At 42.5% G+C, this 23,800-nt stretch overlaps 1 protein-coding gene across 1 annotated transcript in view; it reads right to left on the reverse strand.

Annotated features, from left to right (window-relative positions):
- HYDIN (HYDIN axonemal central pair apparatus protein) overlaps positions 1-23,800 on the reverse strand; it is a 326,268-nt gene that overhangs the window by 260,447 nt on the left and 42,021 nt on the right. Inside the window, exons 5-7 of the mRNA XM_044255773.1 lie at positions 22,771-22,905; positions 10,582-10,781; positions 2,454-2,578 (exon numbers count right to left, since the gene is read on the reverse strand). Coding sequence (XP_044111708.1) covers positions 2,454-2,578; positions 10,582-10,781; positions 22,771-22,905 — 460 coding nt within the window. The remainder of the gene's footprint in view (positions 1-2,453; positions 2,579-10,581; positions 10,782-22,770; positions 22,906-23,800) is intronic.

A 23,800-nucleotide genomic window follows, 5' to 3' on the forward strand; every position in this document is an offset into this window, starting at 1 on the left:
GTGGTGACTCTTGGTTTCAGCTCAGGTCATGATCTCAGGGCCCTAGGGTCAAGGCCCACATGGGCTACACACTCAGTGAAGAGTCTACTTGAGATTCTCTCCCTCTTCCTTTGCCAACATTCCTGTTTTCACGTTCTCTCTCTCTTTCAAATAAATCATTTTCAAAAATGTTAATCTCTTATTTAAAAAAAAAGGAATAAATGAGAATAATAATAATAGACTAAGGAACAGAATAACAGAGTAACTGATTGGAATTCCAGAACAAGATTACAGAAGGGAGAAGAGCCAAGAATCCACAAAGGGGGGAAATCAAACACAGTCCCTACCTCACATATATTCATACAATATGAAATCAAAGATCAATCATTAATCTCAACAAAGAAGCTACAACTATTACTCTTTTAAAAGTAAACATAGAGTATGTTTGTGATTCTTGATAAGGTGATGATTTCCTAGCAAGAAGGCAAAGAACATTAATCTTTTTATTTTTTTTTAATTTTATTTATTTATTTGATAGACAGATCACAAGTAGGCAGGGAGAGAGGAGGAAGCAGGCTCCCCGCTGAGCAGAGAGCCCAATGTGGGGCTCGATCCCTGGACCCTGGGATCATGACCTGAGCCGAAAGCAGAGGCTTTAACCCACTGAGCCACCCAGGTGCCCAAAAAGCATTAATCTTAAAGGAAAATGCATCAATAATGCATTTTGATAATGTCAACATAATCAAAATTAAAAATTTCTGCTGCTGAAGAAATATGAAGGAAATGAAAAGGGGGACGCTACAGACTGGAAGAACATATTAACAATACACATATCTGACAAGTGATTAGTGTTCAGAATACCAAGTTATAAAGTACTCTTACAAATTAATGAAAGAAAAAAACAACTCAATAAAAAATGAGCAAAAGACTTGAACAGACACTTCATTAAAAAAGATATATGAATGGCCAGTAAGCACAGGAAAAGGTCCTCAACATCATTAATCATTAGATAAAAACTAAAACCACTAGAAGACAGAGCTTCACACTACTAGTGGGTCTAAAATGAACAAGACAACACTATGTGGTAGCAGGAAAAAAAAGACGACCACAACTGTGTTTATCAGCAAGGATCTGAAGCAATCGGAAGTCCCAGGCTCTGCTGATGGGCCTGTAAAATGGCACAGGTACTTTGGAAACATTCATGTTCCTGATGTGTTATAAGCTATGCTTTTTACCTTTCTCTGCTGGGTTATATGGGTCAAAACTCCCCTTTTTGCTTAAGGTTTGCCTTGTTAGCAGCCAGTGAATCCTAACTTACGCTGAAAGATAAGATACACAGGGGGTATGCATTGCTCCCTCAGGCAACGTGGAACTTGGACCATTTAACAACCGGTCCTTAAGCACAGACTAGAGCTGCCCTGCTCAGAGGTGTGTCCACAAAAGCAGCAACTCTGAACTGTGACCCAGATGTCATCTGTTGCTCTTTCCCTGGCTGTGCACTTGTGTTTTCTGCCTACAGTGCTCTCCTGATGCAGACAATCTGGGTCAATAAACACAAATGGGGAAAAAAGAAGTGAGAAGGAAATGAGAAAAATCATGAAATAATAAATGGCAATGTAAAATATTAATCTAACAACCAACTTTGGAGACTTGCCTAGTGTACGTGCAGCCTACATGACCATCAATTAAATATTAGCAAAAACAATGTATAATTTTTGTTATTGTACAGACTGGAGCCTTCAGAAAATGCTGATAGCAATAGACACAGAATCACATTTAAGTAAGATGTTGTGCATTCTAAGGGTTAAGGCAAGTGGATCTTGCGTAGACTGGTCAGCATACAGGAGACATTCTGAACTGGGATTTACATTTTTTTAAACTTTAAGACAATTGCAGTAATAAATCAAATGGAAAATCCATGGGGTATTCAGTTACCATAATGTTTCATTTACATATAAATACAATTAAGCTACCGGTGTGACTTCAGGGTTTAGTTCCCTTCCTGAGAACTGTTATTTGTCAGGCTTTCAAGCATTGGAAAAACCAGTCTGGTGGGATTTATTTCTGGCTCAACATTATTTCTGTGGGAGACATTCATTCTTTGGTTCTTCACCTTATGGATCTTAGCTTACCTTAAAGCAGCCAAAAGAACAATTTCCTATTTTGTTTCACCATATTTTCCATCCGACCTTTCTTTTTTCTTTTTTTTTTTTTTTTTAAGATTTTATTTATTTATTTGACAGAGAGAGAGGTCACAGGTAGGCCGAGAGCCAGGCAGAGAGAGAAGGGGAAGCAGGCTCCCCGCTGAGCAGAGAGCCTGATGCAGGGCTCGATCCCAGGACACTGAGATGGATCCCAGGACACTGAGATCATGACCTGAGCCGAAGGCAACGGCTTAATCCACTGAGCCTCCCAGGTGCCCCCCATCCGACCTTTCTTAACATGTAGAACTTTTAACAAAGAAGGACACATACCTGTGTCGTAATGCACGATAAGCCTTTTGCTGTGGCTGCCCGCAGTCTGCGGCTCAAAATCCACTTCCAGCTGCATGGACTCCCCCACATTAAGAGTTCCGGAAGATGGCTCCACGGAGAAAGGCCTGCAGCACACCGTGAGACACACTATCAGAGCCCATTCCTATCTGGTGTGAGGGGGAGGAGGAAAGGATAGGGGAGTTCTTTTTTTTCTTTTCTTTTCTTATTATATTTTGTTATGTTAGTCACCATACAGTACATCATTAGTGTTTGATGTAGGGTTCCATGATTCATTGTTTGTGTACAACAGCCAGTGCTCCATGCAATATGGGATCTCCTTAATATCCATCACTGGGCTCACCCATCCCCCTACCCCCGTCCCCGCTAAAACTCTCAGGTTGTTTCTCGAAGTCCATAGCCTCTCATAATTCTTCGTCCCCTCTGATTTCCCCTCCTTCATTTTTCCCTTCCTCCTCCTAATGTCCTTGCTGCTATTCCTTATGTTCCACAAATTAAGTGAAACCATATGATAACTGACTTTCTCTGCTTGATTTATTTCACTCAGCGTAATCTCCTCCAGCTCCATCCATGTTGATGTAAAAACTGGGTATTCATCCTTTCTGATGGCTGAGTAATATTCCATCGTGTCTATGGACCACATCTTCTTGGACCATTTATCTGTTTAAGGGCATCTGGGCTCCTTCCATAGTTTGGCCATCTTTGACATGGGTGCTATGAACATTGGGGTGCATGTACCCCTTCTTTTCACTACCTCTGTATTTTGGGGATAAATACCCAGTAGTGCAATTGCTGGGTCATAAGGCAGCTCTATTTTTAACTTTTTTTGAGGAACCTCCACACTTTTATCCAAAGTGGCTGCACCAGCTTGCATTCCCAGCAAGAGGGGAAGAGAGGTTATGGAGGAAGGGGAGTTCTAGCACTGCAGGCACTAGAACAATTTGGTGATTCAGAAGTAAAGTACACTTCTCCCCTGACATGAAAGAACTTTGCTTTTAAGGTTAAAAATAGCAGTATTAGACCAGCAGGTGTAAGAGAAACTTAAATGATACAGTAATCTTCTCGTTTGGGTCCTTGCTATTCAGCCATTCTTTTAACATTCATGGAGTGATTCCAGTGGTCAGCCCTAAAACATGTCTGAAAATACTATAATTTGCAGAAGAAAAATACCTTCAAAGGGATAAAAAACCAAGTTTTGTGATAGGTCAGTGAAGAGAAGGTTTCATAATGGAAAACTCTGTGAGACTACCGAAGATCACACAATCACGTGAGGATGACTTTAGGGCACTTTTAATAAAGGGTCTGCTTAACAGAAGGGGAAGGGGAACTACAAATGATACAATCCCCCAGGGTTATAAAGAGTTAAGCCATTATGACCTCTAGGCCCAAAGAGCCAAGGAGAAGGAGTGGTTTTAAAACCTACAGGAGTCCTATGAGAACGCTGCTGTACCAGGAGCAAGGAGCTTTAGTCAAGAGAGACAAGACAGTCAGCCCACATGGCCTCACAGGGAAGACACTAGGGGACAAAGTGTCCCGACTTCGCATCCTCTCATCTGGTCACCTGCTGGGACTCCCACTGGCTGAACCCAATCAGAAGCCAAAGGGATGGGAGCCTATTGACCCATGCCACGCAGGTCAGCCTCCTGGGTGACAGCAAGCTGGAGACTGGTGGAGAGCATTTAGAAAGGCAAACTGGGGATAAGTTCTACGCCTTGAAAATAGAATTTGTGCACGGACACATGATGGGGTGGGAGGGTGGCTTTGGGAACAGGAAATCGTTTCATTTCATTTCCCTGGAAGGAAGTGGTAAGAGAGAAGCTGGATCTGATCATGAGGTACCTTAAATAACTTACAGAGTTCTTCCTTCTAAATAGAAAACCCAGCCCATTTAATTATTTTCATGGTCCATTTCACTTCTCTAAATTGCTGGTTTTTCAAAGTAATGTGTTGTACAATGTATCTGGCAGGCTACGTTTTTTCTGATTATTTACTTCTATCAGCACTGTTTTTTAGTTCTATCCCTAAAATCTTCCCTTAGGTAATGAACTTAATGTCCGAAAGCCTAAGCTTCTGTGGGGGTACAGAGCCATGGTGAGGGTAGGACGTGGTGGTACCTGAGATCTTCTCTGCAGTGCTTCCCACCATGGGAAACTGTTTCTTTTCTCTGGGGCTCTCGATTTGGAACTCCCTCTACATTCTCTTCTTTATCTTCCCATTCCCTTGTCCTCTTCCCACACCTATCCCACCAGCTCTCCAGTGAACCGCAGGCACTGTGCAGAGGCTCTATGCGGGTAGTGGTCCCTCGCCTGAAGCCAACAGAAAAAGTTCAAAACTCAGCTCTGCCATGACCTTGGGGCAAGTCACTGAAGCTTCGGTCTCCTGGTCTATAAGATGAGGGTAAGGACAGCACCTACTCCATAGGGTTGTCAGGTGGACCAAAGGAGCAGACACACAGGTCAAGTGTAGAGAACAAAACCTGGCACTAGGCAGTGCTAAACTAATGTTTATTATTATTTCTGTTATGTCCATCAAGGGTAGCCTCCAGATGGACGATGAGCCTGAGGATGATCTTGGGTGTTTAAATGAGTTCAAGTTTTTATTATTCTCCTCTCAATCCTTCACACTGCTCTAGGGATACCATAAAAAAACATCTATAGGTCATAACACATGCATCTCAACACATTCAGTGGTCCTCATAATGTGCGTAATAAAGTTCCAAGTCCTAGGCATTTGAGGTTCCACACAATCTGCTCCCAATAAGATTTTACATTTTCATTGAACACATAATGTCTGTGCAAATGTCCCACGTTATCTGTCACATTCCAAATCAGTTGAGGAAGGAAAGGGTGGGAGGGCTCCGCTCCCTTCACCATAACCTCACCGAGCAGCGCCCCCTCTCTGTTCCAACCAGACCGTGCCCCCTGCACAGACATTCCCCTGCTGCTAGGCTCCCACAAGAATATTTAGCATTTTCCACAGTTCCTAATGCCTCCAAAGTCACTTATCACTGCCCAGACTCAAAGGCACCTCTTAACTAGAATCTTCCTGGATTCTGTCTTGTTAACAAAGTCTCCTTCCTCAGAGGCTCGAACTTTCTTTTTACCTCTCACTTCAGTTCACCTTGTACTAGAGTTAGTTTTCACACCTGCTCCTGTCTGCAGCTACAGACGCTTGAGACAACACGAAAGGGAAAGCAAATAAGCTGCCATGAGCATGAACTCCACACCGGGCCCTAACTATGTTGGGTCCCTTCTGTATGCCAATCCTCTTAATCCTGGGGAAAATCTGCAGAAAGGAGGTATTGTTATTTCCACGTTAGATATGAGAATACATGCTCTAAAAGGGCAGACAACTGGCCCAAAGTTACCCAACGAGGTGGCCGTGGAGCAGGGTTAGAAGCCTGCCTGCAAGTTCAAGTTCTCTCTGCCTCCCCAAACCATGCCTGAACATTGAAGCCACCTGAAGAGATACATCTTTATGTCTCTCATCCTATGCACAGTTCTTTACCGAAATAAGCCTCTCAGAAGAGGTTGTGGATTGAATTACAACCAACTCTCAGAGGGAAATAAAAATATCTGTAGTCATTAAGCCACCTTTATAACATTTTGGTGGAACAAAAAAGGAGCAGACTTTTAGCATCTCAAGAATCTCTGCTTCCTGAGATGAAGGTAGGACATCCAAAGTAAGGCTCACAGTCTTAAAGCTTCCTTTTGGTCTCTGATGGTGTCGGTAAGAATCTTAAGAACTGAGAACTGGGCCCAGTTTCCTGATTTTGGGAACAATGTTGTAATATTTTCCTCTATTTTTGCCTCCCAGGTCCTAATATTTTTTCTTCCTACATGGCGCTTTCATTTTCTTTTCAAACATTTCTTGGTAGCGAAAAGAACAGTTTTGAAATGAATTGGATGGTACTGCACAGTAGGACCTAAGCTAATTTTCTATGGACAAAGAGATCCTTCTCTAGGACCTCCAGAAATCCAAATTCTATACAGAAGTAACAGATACTTTTCTGTTGTGCTCACTGTTGGGTTTATATTACACTAAATTTCTTCAGTAGTCAAAAAAACAAAACACCTGGGACAACCATTGCTACTTAGAGCTGCCTAAGCTTTCTCAATAAATCAGATGTTAATTGGGTAGAGTGTGTTAAGTTCTGGCACTTAAACATGGTCTATAATTTGATTTTGTACTTCATTTTACTACAGGCAGTCAGGCTGAACCGGCCAGAAAATATCAAGTATCAGAAAATACTCTTAACAAAGAGGTAAAAGGCATTGTTTCTCAAGGGCATAGAGCTGGCTCTGTCTACCAAAATGTTTGGTTTTGATATAATAGCCCGATTAATACCGAATGCTTGGTTAGGGAGGAAACTTGGGTTCGTGAAAAATCATGAGCCACAAAAAAGATTTTGAGTTTTTTGTTCAACCCACTGTAAACTGCTCTTGAAAACTAAAACTTTTCCATCCTTACAAATCGATATTTTAGCAGAAGGCTAAATATTGGCTCTGTTATATTAAATATGGAATTTAATATTAGTATGTTTTCTTCAGACAGTCTTTCTTATTAACTGATTCCTGACATAAGGTTTTGGATTTTGAGACTGCTTCTTCATCTTTCCTATTTCACCTTCCAAAATTAATCCCACTTTAATAGTCAGAATTATTCTGGTACCTACTAGAGTTTCAGGTCAAATCTGCAATAAACTTGAGGAGTATTGGTTTATATTCTCTGTATATTTTATAGCACACTGTGACTCCTTTTATTAGCGTAAAAACATTATGCCTATTTTATAGTACTAGGACCATTTTTTTTATTTTAAATTATTGTACGGGTTTATAGTTGTAGCTCTGCCTTGTGATATACTGTTGGTTAGGCATCCTATAAACATTTATTGAGCACTTAATTCTTCTAGGCATTATATTTGATGCAGGGAAAATAGAAATGAAAACAGATACAACCCTTGCTTTTGAGAAACTCACATTCTAATGGGGGGCAACAGACATATAAAGAACATTTTATTTTTTATAATTTATATGAACCTAACCATTTATAAGCTTAATCATTAATTCAATCATTATTTCAATGAAAAGAATATGATTTTTTAAAATAATTTCCCATGAGATATTGTTTCTGTGCATTGACTCTTAACGTGATCAGAGTAAGAGCGGACCCTGGGTTTTCTACTCCAAAATCTCACAATATATCCATTGCTCTACCACGTTGGCAATCATATTAACTGAAAGAGTGGTCCTCACCTTTGGGGCAACACAATCACTGTGCACTTTTTTTTTGAATGGACACTTGTCAGGGCATCTCCCCGAAGATTCTGATTTAATACAATGTGACCACAAGTTCAATTACATCCTTTCTCATTGCAACCCCCAGGGTTCTCAGTTGCAAACAACAGAAACCAACTCTGGCTAACTTAAACAGAAAACAGATTTACTGGAAGGATTTGGGGTAGCTCAAAGAATTGATGGCATGCTTAGAAAACATGCATTTTGTGGAAAGAACATAAAACTACTCTATCACGAATAGATAAGATACCTAAACAGGAAAGCAAAAATGTTTGCAAACAAATTGAATTGAGAGATTGATTGTCCAGAAGACGAGAGAAATGAGAAGCCCAATTTAAGATGACAAGATCTCCCAGGGATAAGTAACAGCAGTTAGCGATTCTCACCCCAGGGCTGGAGACAAGAGGAGGAGGAAGTGTTATCAGATCGTGGGAACTTGACAGAAGTTGGAACCATGGACAGGCTAGGCCAGCAGGAATCAGAAACATACGGGAGATGCAGCCTCTGCTGGGGCCTCTGCTGAAGGCAGAGAGGGTGGAGGAGAAATGCCCCAGCCCCTTGTTACTCTGCATTCTCCTTCTAGTGCCCTGCAGTAGTCAAAGTCAGCTGGAATTCCGCTGAGGCAGCTAGGAAATCTAACTGCCGAGAGATACTGAATGAAGCCTGGGAACGGGAAGGAGTGGATCCGAGGGGAAGTAAGCCCAGAACTGGCCCATGTTTGTTCTGATCCAGGTTTTGGTGTTAGTTCACGAAGGAACTTGGATAAGTCATTTCCCCTCTCGGGCCTTATTTCCTTCATCTGTAAAATGAGAATGTCGGACTAGAGTTTCTAATGGCTTCATGATTCCTAGCTAGTCCTTGAGTTGGCTCACTATTTTACCTTGGAAGTATTTCTGTATTAGAAGATGATTCACATTCATAGTTACATGGGCAGAAAAGTTTTACATCTCTTCCTGCAACTTCACACTATGAAGTGATCTATGAAGTGATTTTACTTCACTTTTGTATGAAGGCAATAAAGAGTAAACTGCCATTTATAGGTAGCTTTTAAGATTCAGCCTCAGTCCAGGAAGTGATGCTGCCTGCTCTTGTTTTTCCACCTTAGGTGGATTTTCTTTTTCATAGGAAAAATATGAGTATAACAGGAAGTTTTTAAGGTGTATTATGGAAAGTGGTTGTGGGAGGACTTTTTTAAATCCAAAAAGATTCGTTCTTTCGTAAGTCATGGCAAGCCAGTTAACCTGCTTCCTACTCCTTCCAACTCTGTGAATCTCACCAGGAGATGACAAAGGCCATATAAGCACTTAGGGACAAGGCCAAAAGACAATGATCTTCAAAACAACTTTGTCGTTGCTGATTGATTTAGCTAAATGAGTTCAAGGGGTCTTGCTTCTGCCTGGGATGCAGAAAGCTAGAAAGAGGTTGCCCACCCTAACAATGAAAAAAAAGCAGGTAAATTCAAAATCACAACTTTTCTTGAGCGAATCGGAAAGCAGACATTGCAGAGCAAACAAGCAAACTGAAATCTGAAGATGGACAATCCCCCCGCCCCCAGGGGAGAAGGAAAGGTGCAGACTGCTTTACTGGTAGCCGACAGAACTTCCCTATGGGCAGAAGAAAGTGCAAGAGAGAATGGAACAGAATTAGTGTTTGAAGAGATAATGGCTAAGATTTTCCAAAAATAACGAAAGATGTAGCAAGTGTGGAAACTCAGGATGAAAACCAAAACTAAACAAAAACAAAACAAAAATCCTTAAAACAAAAAAGACAAAAAAGAAAAAAAACCATACCTAGACATAGCTTATTTGAATTACTAAAAACCAAATATAAGGACAAATCTGAAAGGCAGCCCACAAAAAAAGACATAATTACATCTAGAGGAACAAAGAGTTTTGGCAGAGACCTCATAAGAAATATGTAAGCCAAAAGACAATGAAATGCCATCTTTATACTGCTGAAACAAATTATATGTATACAGAACAGTCAACCCAAAATTCTAAACTGTAGAGAATGTTTCTCAAAAATGAAGGCAAAGAGATGCCTGGGTGGCTCAGTTGGTTAAGCAGCTGTCTTCAGCTCAGGTCATGATCCCAGCATCCTGGGATCGAGTCCCACTTCGGGCTCCTTGCTGGGTGGGGAGCCTGCTTCTCCCTCTGCCTCTGCAGCCACTCTGTCTGCCTATGCTCTCTCTCTCTCTCTCTGGCAAATAAATAAAATCTTTTAAAAAAATTTTTTAAATAAAAAAAATGAAGGCAAAATGCTTTGTTTCAGTAGATAAAATGAAGAGAATTTCCAATAGACCTGTGCTATAAGAAATATTAAAAGTAATATTTCAGCCAGAAGAAATAGGAATCCAGACATAAACTTAGGTCTACATGAAACCATTCAGAGATAGTGATGCTCCTGGGACATTCCTGTAAAGACTAAACACAAACTCCCTGCCAAGGAATGTGCCTCCACCCACATCCCCAGCAGCCCTACTACCTACAGTATGGCAGAACAGATAACCTGAAAATACCTAGAAAGACTGGATATATTTCCTAACAGATTTCCATGGGCCGTTCTCTATGCTAAATAAAAAGATTTGTACTAACATTTCAAAAAACCACCCATACCCAAACCCCAAGTGATTCTTGAATTTTAGTTTCCTCTTGGAATGAAGAGGAAGTTGGCCCTGTATCGGTGAGGTCTCCTGGCCCTGCGACTGAAGACTATAACAAGCAGTTCCATCCTGAGTGCCGTTCTAGCAAATTACCTGTGCGGAATAGATTTAGCTATAATCAATCAAAAACAAGAACTGGAGGAATGCATACCTGTGGGTTTTCATGTGAAACACAGCATCTCTGTTGCCAATGTTTCGTACCAGCAGAATCTTCTGAGTGCTGTATTTGACAGGGCAAGTGGAAAAATCCAGTTTGTCAGGAAAGTCTAGGATGGCTCGTGCACCCCTAGCTTTGATGGGTACAATAAACTTTTCTCTTTCAGTTATACAGGTCAAAATATGGGCATAATCCTACAAGAGAAGGGTATAATCATTATTTGTGGAGATGCCCACATGATCAAGATAACTGTGCAAGTAAAATGGCCATGTGCCAGCTGCCTTGCAAACCAACTTAATGTCTTCTATGAAAGCTCCTCAAGACAATTATAGATATGCTTTCCATGAGACACTCTTTTCTGAGAGAAAGAGAACAGTTCAAGTGTTAAAACCCACAAGTCAGTGGAGAAGCTTATGCTTCATGTGTTTTCCATATATTAAGGAGGTAGGATGCGGGCAGTCAAGGTACATTTTTCTTTAGATCAGAGGAAGTTCACACTAGTTGCTTCACATCCTTCTTCCAAATCCTATTTATCCTCCAAGCCATTAGATTAATGGCTCCAGTTTATGGTCCCTCCAAGCCCATACTCTTAGCATTATGACCTTGCAGCTTCTCCATCATGAGTAGTAGAGTCTATCTTTCCATCTCAAGCTTGGACCAATGGAACATGGTCAAAATTATGCTCTGCCGGTTTCAAGCTGAGGCCTCAAGAAGCTTTGGGCATTTTTAGTCTTGCTCTTGGAACCTTGCCACTGCCATATGAGTAAACATTGTCCAGCCTACTGCAGGATGAGAGCCCAAATGTCCCAGCCAGGACCATGCCAGACCAGCCTACAGCCCCAGATATGTGAGAGAGCCCAATCAAGATAAGCAGCATTTGTTGACCCAATGCATGAGTGGGCCCAGTCAAGACCCCTGAACCAGAGTCTTGTGAGCAATAATGTTTATTATTTGAAGTCAGTGGGTTTAGGGGTAATTTGTTACTATAGACAATAATAAACTGTTACATAGCCCAGTTTAAACCTCGTCTCTTGAGCAAAGCCATCACTGACCATTATACATAAAAATGCTGAGGTCCAAGACATGTATTTTCCCTAGTCTTGGATTTAAATGCAAGGAAATGCTGAAATTAAGGCACCCCCCTTTTTTTTTATTATTTCATAAGATAGAAAAATAGAACTCTCATCTTCAATATACCAAAGAAAAAGTAAAAATGGAACCCTCACCAACAAACAAATCTAGATATAAAAGGAAAGTATTAGTAGTCCCCTCAAGAATAGATCAGAAGCTCAGAAGTTACTATGAAAGGAATTTATCTAAACCAAGCTTTTGTTTTAAGTTTTCCCATCATTTAGATGCATGGCGACATTCGTAAATGTAAAGTTCACTTGGAACTTAAATTTTCTTTCAGCAGCTGTGTAGTAAACGGTATTAAAAGGTGGAGGTTACAGAAACTCTCTGCGTGGGCTTTAGGTAAAGAGTGGGAATGGGAATGTCTGACATATAGTTGGACACATAAACCTGACCATGCCCTCAATCTCAGGCAACCCACAGGACCAGGATAAAGCAATGGTCTCCCCGGTTAGTTTATTTATTTAACCACATTTATTAAGTGTTCAGGTACCAGCTACTGAGCTAGGTGTGCAAATACACTGAAGCAGAAAACAAGACGTGGATTACTTCAAGCTTGCATAACGACATAGATAATGAAAAGGTAAGTAAAGCGCTTCTAAGATACAACATAACACATACATAAAGATGAACTCGCCAGGAATGCTCACATGACAGCGCCTGGTACACCTGGAGTCTCTATGTCTCCCTGAACTCCAGACCCAGCTGCCCAGTCAGCACCTCCCTGGAGGCATGTCCCAAACGTAATCTGATCGATGCCACTGCCTACAGTTGCGTGAAGATGGAGAAGGAATAGGAGCTGAAATCCAGCCCACGTGGCTGGCTCCAACTGCATCAGCCCAGAGGGGGACTCTTTTTCTCATGCCCACATAGGCCCTATAATGCCATCCGGGTCCTGCTTGTGGCCCTCCCTACACCCTCCATCTGTTCCCCTACTGCCTCCCCATCTTGGTATTGGCATCACCACTGTGCCAGTGGCCTGGATTAAAAACCCTGGAATGAGGAATTCTTGATCACTCTATTTCTCAGTTTCTTAGGATATTCTATAGGACTGACCTTCAAAATACATTCAGATCACAATCCCTTCTCCCCATCTCTGCCCTGCCACCCTGACCCCAAGCCGCTCCAATCTCTCCTGGGCTAAGTGGCCTCTATTTCCACCCTTGCTCCCTTAAAGTCCGTGTTCCACACAAGGGCCCAAGGGGGTCCAGTTAAAATGCAAGTCAGCTCCGGCTGCTCCTCTGTTCAGCCTGCCAGGCTGACACCTGGAGGGCCTGTGAATGCTGCAGCCTGGTGTCCCGTCACTTCTCTGGCCACAGCCCCTTTCCCCACTGCTCACTCCCCGTCGCTCCTCAAACATGCTAGAGCCACTCCTCCTCCAGAGCCTGCAAACAGGATTCCGTTTCTGAGCAGAACACGCCTTCCCTAGTCACTCACAGAACTCAGTCCTTCACCTGCTTTAGGACTTGATAAGGCTCGTGGCTCACCAAAGCCTCTCCTGGCAGCCCAAGTTTAAACTTACCCCACCCCCAGCACTCCCCAGCCTTTCCTTCTGCCTCCGTTTTCCTGAAGCATCCAACATAGTCATATTTTACCTATTTCTTGAGTCCACTACATGCCTGCCCCTAATATCTCCAGCATCAATAGGGACTTCGCTCATCATGCTGACTTCGTGTATTCAGTGCCTAGAACAGGGCCCAGAATGTAGTAAACATTCAAAAAAGATTTGCTGAGGGCAGGAAAATGAGTAAAGCAATGTTGAGCAGCAGCGAGAAATGAAGCATGAGAAGGGGACGGAAAGTGATTGCTTGCTTGTTTACATGACGTGCTTGGGAAAGGCCTCTGTGAGCAGTAATAATTCAGCAGAGATCTGAGCAGGGTGAGACCTGAGCCGTCCTGGCTGTATAGCACACTAAGGGAAGTGTGATTTGGGGCCAGAGGTCAGAGGTCAGGAGAGGTTAGAGACAGGACAGGGAGGTAAAAGGGGCCAGATCCCACCAGGCCTGGTAAACTAGTTAGGACCCGAAGATGCCCGAAAGCCTGCTGCTGTTGAAAGCTGATTTATGTTTTAGGAAGATCACTAGCTGCTTTGTGGGCAGCAAATTACAAGAAGCTAAAATGGGAAAAGCTAGGAGAGTCAGGAAGCCCCTGCACCAGTCCACGCAGCAAGGCAGTGGCCTGGCCTAGTGTGGTACATGCTTTGTCTAGCATTTGGTGAGTCGTGAGTACTCCATAAACACTAGCTGTCATTATTAAAATGCTGTATTAAATACAAGGACTTGGGTAAGGTATACGGGTTTGTGTTTACTCTTATTGTTAGAATAATAATAATGAAAATCCTCATGATAATAATGCAATAAGATAATTTCACAAAGCAACAAGGGCTTTGAAGAAGATAAAACATGGTAACGTGATAATGCTGGAAGAGGCTGCTTTTGGTTAGAACAATCAAGGAGGCCTTCCTGAGGAGGTGGCCTTTGGATAGAAACCTGAACAGCAGAAGGAGCCAATCAAGCGAGATCTAGGAAGGGAGTGTTCCTGGCAAGGAGAATTGCAAATGTAAAGGCCTTACAGTACAAATAAGTAATAAAAACTAATGGAGAGTAGTCATGAAATTTATTAAAATTGAGTTGTTGGACTCTTAGCTCTTCAACTGATTCTGGTTTCTAGATGGAAATGCCAGGCTCAAAAATTATGCTAATCACACATAAGGGAGTACAAATTGCATTAAGCATACTTAATCCTAGAAAACCCCACAGAATTCACCAATGAAACAGTCTAGTCTGAATTCATCAGAATCCTAAAGAGATAAGTACTGTTTTCATTTTTTCTTAGTGGATCAAACCCAACAAGCAAAGGTTTTGTTGGGAATTAGGAACTGGAAAGCTTCTGGCACGTGTGGAGACTTAATATTAACAGAGGCTTTGAGAGAAAGAACAAAAGGTGCTACTGAATCCAGAATGAGAGGTGATCCCAAAGTAATTTGTCTTATTTTAGTCTGTATTTACAAACCTTCTGCTTTGTTCTATAAGAAATTAGGTACAGCTTAAAACAGTTTAGGAGACTAATTGAAATATTCAGAGAGGTTTTCAAACCATGTCAAATTTCCATCAGAGGAAGATTTCAAGTTTGGTCTGAAGTACATATTTTTTTCATAATCAATTCATATATTCATAAAAGAATATGAAGAAATTTTTTAAATAACTCCCTAAAAATGTATTCTAATCTCTGAAGTTCTATATTTAATATGACTATATTAGATTATGTAATATACAATTATATATTGCTCTACTGGCTTACAATTAATTCAGACGTAATGCCTGGGGAGACTCTGTCAGCCTTCAAGCTAAGCAATTACTTTAGTTTATGTACTCCCTTTCCACTGTATTTAGATTCAGAGCAATCAGGTCACCATTCAGAGCCAAAATATTTATTCCAAGCTCTTTCTGCTCTACTATGAGAGACATAGCCGTGAGTTACTATCTATCCTAAAAGGTTATCCTTTATAAAAATGCTCTCCAGACAAAACATCCAGTCTACTTTTTGTCCATTAGCTTTCCTTCCAAAACACCTAGCCCCCAAACTTTAAAAAACAGAGCAGCAAAATATGAAAATGGCAGATCTGACTTTGTGAGAAGGGAGAAGAATGAATCTTGATTTTTATATTAGCTCCACGATAGAGAGCAAACATGGCAATAATTCTGTCCTTCAGAGTCTCGGGCAAAGGAAAATGGAGTTCTCTCCTGCAGCCAGTGACTCTCCAGGCATTCATCAGAGGCAAGCATGGTTAGACCCTCACAATCCTCCCTCTGCCTTTCTTCCACACCTAAAGCTGATGGAAGAATGACTAGCACAGAGTAAAACTGGAGCTATATTTGATTAGGACTCAGTGAACTTAATCTTTGGTGTCCCTGGAAAATGTTATGGATACTTTAACCACTTAAAGTATTTATTAAATATGATCTCAATCTGAAATTCTTCCCTCTGCAGGGACGAATCAGTTCTGAAGTCCTAATCAGTTTGAAAACGAGACTGGTCAGGCACCGTGGGCCTCACCCTTTACCACCGACTCTTCATAAGACTCAGCGGGGTTCTCGGCTTCCTGGCAGCGGTTACATTCCTCTGTCTATTCAAAGAGAATGGCCTCTGACCTTTGGCATGAAGAGAGATCTGAGACTTTCGAATTTATTTTGACCATTTTTATCCGTAGTGTATGGTGATAATGCGGTTGCTTTCCGATTCATGTAGAAATGATCCACTTAAGGTAATTAACTTCCCCTGTAACTTTTTGCTTTCCAAGTTACCCCCAGATCTACTAATCCAATAACACCCATACCCGTCTACTCTGCCTTCACTCCTGTTCCTAAGCTCAACCCCTGTCCTTGTGCATTAGATCTCAATCCCTCTAGCTCACTCCAGGATTTTCTTGAAGCATCCATTTTCCCACATTACTGAGCACTGACACATCAGGATAGCTTCCTCTTAAATATTAACTCATCTACCCTTGAGCCCAACATCCACCTCCAGCTACGGCCCCATTTTTCTAATTATCCTTGACAGCAAAACCGCTCACGGGTGTTCCTTGTGCTCAATATCACCACTTCCTTGCTGCCATTCTCTCTTCAACCCACCCGCTTAGGCTTCTGTATACAGCATTCCACAGAAACTCTTCCTGCCAAGGTCACTAATGGCTTTGACAAATCCAGTGGCTAACTCAGCATCCTTATTCGATTCTACTTTTCATAGCTTTGGACATAATCCAAAGTTGATCTCTCCCTCCTTTTTGAAATACTGCATCCATTTGGGACTCCAGAGCACTGTAATCTTCTGGTTTTCCTCCGACTTCATGACCACCCCTTCTTAGAAGCATCTTCTGCAGGCACCTCCTCCTTTCCCCAACTTCTTCTTGATGCACACTCACTCTCAACGTCAGCTCATCCACCCCTGGGTGGAAAGGATCATCTTTATATGATTTTCAAATATTTGTCTCTAGCCAACACCTCCCTTTGGCCACAGATAATGGCATCCAGTGGCCTATTTGGTATTTCCACTTCAATGCTTAAAGGGAAGGTCCAACTTAATGTATAAACACCAGATTCCCTGAATCCTTCCAATTCCCAACTTTACTCCCACCCAGCCTCACAAACCTGCTTTCCCTCCACTTTTCCCGCCGTTGGCACCGCCGTTCAGTCAGCTGCTTGCCAAAACACTAGGAGTCAAATTAGACTCCTTTCTCACACCCATTATCCAGTCCCTTGGCAAATCCTGACAGCTCTACCACAAAAATGTGTATCCTTTTTCCACCTACTTCCCACACCTTCGCTGTCACTTTCCTGATCCAAATCATCCTCATCTTTTACCCCAACCATTAAACAGCCTCTTATGCCTGTAGTAAACAGGGTTGGATTCTGGTGCATATAACAGGAAACAGAACAAAATCAGAGCAACTTAGATTAGACAGGCAGAAGTTTATTACTCTCCCATAAACCAGTTCATAAGTAAGCAGGCTGGATTGAGATGGTGGCTCCGCAGTGTCCCCAGAGACCCAAATTCCCAACTTCTTGCTCTACCATGACTGCACTCAGCATCTATCCACAATGTCGGCCCGTGCAGCACAGTAACTCTTGGGATGCCAGCTATTTCTCCCCGCCGGGCAGCAGGCCGAAAGGAAAAGGCAGAGTGGCAAAAGGAAGCACCCGCATGCTGAGTCTGCTTTCGGCAAACACACACCTGGAAACCTCGCTCACGTCTGGCCAACACACAGACACACATAGCCACCGAGGAGGCTGGGGGAAACGCAGTCTTTTCTCTTAGGCAACAGGGACTCCAATCCCAATTTGGGATTCTCTTAGATGATAAGGATGGGCAACTCGCTGCCACACCTCACACTCCCTTCCATCTATCCTCATGCAGCAACCAGACGGACCCCAAAATGCAAGGCAGAGATGGCATTGCTAAGCAAAACCCACCCTGGGAGGTAAAGGAAAAGGATTCCGTTTGTATCTTATCTTCCCTGGAGGAGTTGCACCTCAGGATCCTCAATGGATCATTACAAAACCAGAACAGAATGACAGACATTTTTTGCCTCTTGATGTAATACAAGAGAAGAATCAAGCACCTAAGAATTCTTGCCCCCCCCCAATCAAATATGAATCCAGTCAAGCCTCTAGATGTAACCACCAGTTTACAGGAAACATAGGGGATAGAGGACCATTTGGCAGAACCTGACGGGGATGCATTCAGGTCTTTGTTTGGATCCTGACTTAAGCAAACTGACTTAAAAAATATTTACCTATATACATACATATGTGTATGTGTGCATGTGTATGTGTATGTGTATATGTACACGTGTATCTATATCTATCACCCAGATTTCCAAGTTTTCAGCACCTGAGCAGTCATGCTTCATCTATCCTGCTCCTGCTCCACAGATTTTGTAGTAAACCCATACACCATATTATTTCCTCTGTAAATACTTTGTTATTTGTCTCTTAAAGATAAGGACCTTTAAAAAGTTAACATAACCATAATACTGTTACCATACCTAAAAAATTACAGTATCTCCTCAATATCGTCAAATGTCTAGTCACTATCCAGATCTTCCCAGCTGGATACATCTAGCTATCATTTTCTAGCAGGTCCCTTCACGTCCACCACATGCCTCCCCGCTCTTCCCCGAGCCTGCTGTCAAGCGTGTTTCAGCCACAGGCCTTTGTAGTTGCTATTCCCTCTCCCCAACAAATGTCTTCCCACGGATGTGCGCAGCTTAATTTGGTTCTCTGCTCAGTGTCACCTGAGAACAGAAGGCTTCCCTAACCGCCCCCCGCCGAAAAGAAACAAGAGCCCATCACTCTCTATTCTCTACCATGTCAGTAGCTGACATTCCATTATACATCTGCCTGTTATTCATGGAGGAACGTAAGCTCCATGAAGGCCAAAGCTTGTTTTGTTCTCCAGTGGGTTCTGGCTCATAGAACTAGTCTTGGCCTAGAGCGAATGAAAAATATTACTCATTTTTAATATCTTCATTTGGGTACTAAACTATCAAGAGTTCTTCACAAAGAGAATTCCCAATAGCCTTGTTAGCTTTACTATAAAACGATGTTTATCAAGTTCAGAATGCTAAACAGTAGTGACAGACACTCACTGAAGATGTGACATAAAATGGAGAAAAACAAAAAGTGAAGGTCTAATACATTCATGGCACAAAAAGATATTTGAGCCCTTTTTAAATGTTTTTGCTTTGATCATCTGTAGGCCATCCTCAAGTTAAAGAAACTTCCCTAGATTTTCTTGAGATTAATTTTTACTTACTTATGTTACTCAACAAATATTTACTCCATGCTCCATATTTGTCAGGCACTGTGCGAGGCACTCGGGTGCCGGGATGACTCAGACAGACTTAGGGAGGGCGAATTCCAGGCAGGAAGAAGACAAATCCCTATCACAGTTTTTGCCAACAAAAATGGTTGATTCTGGAAAATTTTGTGGCATCTACACTTTAATTAAAGACACTGACAATATAATTATCATTGTACACCTGGACAGCATAAAATACGTTAACATTTTTCTAGTCTTCTTGGACAATTTTTAAATTTTATAGTAGCAAACCAGGAAAATTATTTTGACAACACATTATATTTTTTCTTAAAACATAACAGCAATAAAATTGCTCTTTAAATCACCACAATTATATCCATATGACAATTCTATAGTAAACAGATGCTTTCTTAAGTCTAAGGAAGCACCCATTTTGCTTTCCTACAAAAGCCCAATACTTTTCATTCTCCTTCTAATAGTAAAGATATAAATTCAAGAGGTCAAGGAAAGTGCAAGTCTCCAGAATTTTACAGTGTAATGAGAACACTAATATATCTCTACCACATTGACATACACCAGAATTATTAGATTAATAAGATATCAGATCATTTTTTTTTAAGTCTGTTTGACAAGAAGAGAAAAGGAAAGCCAGAGTGAATCTGCTGCACCTGTTATCTGGGCACTTGACGTTCTTAACAAGTTAAACCCCAGGAAGCCAGATTAAAAGATGACAGGGAAAAATGTAAATTATATGATCATCTTCGACGGGCTAATATACATGGGTGCTGAAAATCCAATTGAAAGGGGACTGGCTTATGAAGCTGTGGCATGCTGCAATTTACATATCTCGCCCTCCAGATGTGAGGAGGGTAAATGAGAATGGAGTGTGCTCACATCGGCAGGGGATAAGGAAGAAAAGTACATATGTATGTTGCCTATCAGTTTGGCCAACTGAAGAGAAAGTAACACAGTGAAAAGACTGACTTCTCTCTGCCCTGAAATAAACCTGGCTCCTATGCCATGTTCTGGAACGGCGCTGCCGACAGCACGACTCACCCTTGCTGGTCGTTCTGTGCATGGGTCCCCTGGCTTTCCAACGGTGAGGGAATGCAGATTCACCGGCAGAAACTCCTGAGAAGGGACCTGCTGATGGGGCACGTGCAACAGGATCGTGGCAGAAAAGGGGGACCAGAGCTAGCAGCAGGAGCTTCCCCAAATTCCCACCCTTGGTCTTAGACAAGCCAGCAAGAGGAGAAATCACAGTATTTTAGAAAAATACATTCTGTAAATTATATTATAGCTTGGAGTCCAAGCCCAGAAAAATCTTACTGTATCCCAAATTGGCTGCTTAAATTTCTCATAGGTAGCCATTGTTCTCACTCTGGGTTTCCTCCTCCATGCATGTAGACTTTGATGACGTTCAAATACTTAGAAGAAACAGTAAGACAACTTTGAACTTAATTATTTTTTTAATTAGGGGTTTGCCAAGAGACAGGAGTTTGTCAATAAGGTTTTTTTAATTGGGGGTTTGTTGGTGAAATGGAAAGGTAAGAGGGAATGCAAAAGCGAGGAGTAAGAAAAGCAGCCACAAAATACAGCCAAGTCCTAACCCTCAACAGGAAGGTTAGCATTTCATAGTTATGCAGTAAATACAAACATACCTAACATACATTTTGGCTCTCTATTTGCTATATAGATAAGCATCAATAAAATCTTTCCCTTTCAGCTTCTGCTTAGGGAAAATGGGAAAACATACACTAAGAAAAAAAAGAGTGTAACAAGCGCTGTGCCCCTGCCAGCCAGCTTCAACAAACATTCACCTTCTGCCATCCTGGCTTCATCTAGATCTCCATCTACTCCCCCCTTCCATTGCAATTATTCTATTTTATAGTTTTTAAGGTAGAATTTAGATAGAAAGCATAAATATTAAACATACAATTTTGACAAATGAATTCATCCATATAACCCACACACTTGTCACACATACAGAACATTCCACCTCCTCAGAAACTCCCGTGTGTTCATTTCTCAGCCAGACTCCCTACAGGTAAAACAATACTTATCCAACAGAAGACATATTTTCTCCAGCACAGAAAAGAAGTAAGGAACTCCAGATTCTCGAATCCAGCAAGCTTTCTATTTCAAACTGCACAAACGCTTCCTACCCAAAGGACAGTGGAGGAACTTGACACCCAAACTAAATCCGATACCAATCTCTTCACAGATGGTATTCAGATCTAGGTCCTCAAGAAAAAAACAAGGACTGTGATAGCAGAGAACAACAATAGCACATCAAAAACCTCACTACTTCTGGAACTATTTATCTTTCCATTTATTTCCCTAGGGCCCCAGGCAAAATTATAGGTCCGTGAATACAACCCAAGAAATAGACAGTAATGCTACAAAATGGCAGAATTATAACAGCAGCATTATTATAAGAGAATTTCTACCCACTCACTAGAGGGATACACACTTGGCCGACCACATGATATTCTCTATCCCTGCTCTCCAGGAAGCAGGAAGAGTAGCAATAGTGGCAGTAATACTGGTAATGGCATTAAAGCGGCTGATACGTATTAGTGATGAAGGAGCAGGGATTCAAAGCTGGTTCTTTCTGTCTCTAACATGCTTTTGTGGTTCTAACCCTAAGGGCACAATACAGACGAGCACACACCATTGACATTATATATAACCTGACATTTTATTCTGCTTGTTTGAGCCTTGTTTTTGTCCTCACTCCTTTAATTATGCCGGTAAAAGTCCTTTCCGCCTCCCCACAAGTCCCCACTTTGGTCCACAGAGAAGAAAACTCAACCCACAGTTTTGAAATCCTGGAAAAGGGCTGGGAGGAAGCCTCCATCCTCAGTCCCCCTTAGCTGGTCCTTCCCTCCAGGAGGAACTGGAATTTCTACAACTGAGAGGGCTTCATAATGGACTGGTTTGGAAACTGGGCTGGGCTGGTGTGGAGGGGAAATGGCCTGTTTTTGAACTTAGGCTCTTTCTGGCCTTTTGAGGTGTGGACAGGGCAGAGCGGACCAGGCAGGTCCCTGCTCTTGGCTCTAGCTGGTCTGCTCGGGCTTCAGCGGAGCTATCCGGACGTCAGCCCCTCAGAGCCCAGTTATCTGCCAACACTGGGGAGCAAGAGAAGGCTCTTTCCGGGCCTCAGGTACTGGCCACATTCCTTGCCATTAATAAGAATCTTACCGTGATCAATATTTGGATCTTCGGTCTCTTCTAAACTTGTTAGAACCCAGGGAGGAGGGACGCAACTAACTAAGATCCCAAATCTCCAAGAAGTCACAATCTCTATCTTTTGCCTCGACTGCCTGCATCTAGAGCACACCTTTTCCTTTTTGGTGACCCTCTGGCTCGTAGTCCAATATAAATATGCTGAGGTAGGTGAGGGGGGTGGGGGAGCACCCACGAAGATGACCCCTCTTTATACCCCGGCTACTTAGAGCTCATGGAAGCCCTCGGGTCTCTTTGACAGCCCTTCCCTCATCCCCAGGGGTGCGCTGCCCCCTCCTCCCGGCCACCCTTACTGCTGCTCTACCCAATCCCACCACTAACACCATCGACACCAGCACCACCCCCTCAACACCACCAACTGCCACCAACACTATCAGCGACACAACTACCAGCACCACGGACAACACTGCCAGCCCCAGCACCACCTCGGCGAATGTTCAGAATTACAAACCGCTAGTGACACGTATTCGACCACTTTCCTACCTTGTTCTCCTCTGGAGAGAAGAGGATTCGGAATATAGATGGCACGCCGGGAGCTACTTTGTGGCCGGAATCTTTGGGGCTGATGACTTTAAAGTAAGGTGAACTTTCCCCAGTGACTTTCACCAACCTTGGAATCTGCAAGAGAAACACACCACAGTGGACACTGTGCCTGTGAAAAAGCAGAAGCCGAAGCACGGGCTTTGCTGTCCACCAGGAAATCTCCATCGGCTTCTCATTAGCCACGCATGACCTTGGTCAAGGCTTAACTTCCGTTTCAGCTGTGAGAGGAGATGACTCAGTGCATTTGTGCTTTAATTTTTACTGAAGTTATTATTCATTTTTATTGTTATTGCAAGCCTTTGTTCATTGCATCATTTAAATGATACGGGGCACCTAGGTGGCTCAGTAGGTTAAGTGTCTGCCTTTGGGTCCAGTCATGAACCTATGATCCTGGAATCACGCCCCACATCTCCCGCTCCCTCTGCTGCTCCCCCTGCTTGTGCCCTTGCTCTCTCTCTGTCAAGTAAATAACTAAAATCTAAATAAATAAATAAGACCATGTTTGAAGAGGAACGGCTTGATCAGCTAAAACCCCAGCCACACAGCAGAGGTAAGCTGGATTTCCCAACATTTGAGAAGTGATCTGGGAGAAGAATTCACACTTCCTGCCTGCCTGCTGTGGACCACCCCCTACACAGAAGGCAGGCCTTAATCGTCTCAATATCCTCAGAGCTACCTTATGACCCCCGTTCTACAGACGCAGAACAGGACACTTGTCCTCAGAGTCCTTCAGCAAGCCCCAGCCTCAGCCCACCTTTCATCTGGGGCACAGTCCTCAGTAGACACCACTGTGAGCAAGAACAGAGCAATAGCACGGGGTCCCCAGGCCAGTGTCAGAGCGGCTTCAAAGAGCTTCTCCTTCTCTTCAAGTCCTCCTCTGCTCTGCTCTGCTCGCCTTGCCCAGAGTATGTATCTCTGTTTATCTAACACAGTGTAAGCAATAAAAGACATACAAATGCAAGAAGAATGG

The sequence above is a fragment of the Neovison vison genome, chromosome 7, assembly GCF_020171115.1.
Source record: "Neovison vison isolate M4711 chromosome 7, ASM_NN_V1, whole genome shotgun sequence".
In the NCBI taxonomy this organism is placed as follows: Eukaryota; Metazoa; Chordata; class Mammalia; order Carnivora; family Mustelidae; genus Neogale; species Neogale vison.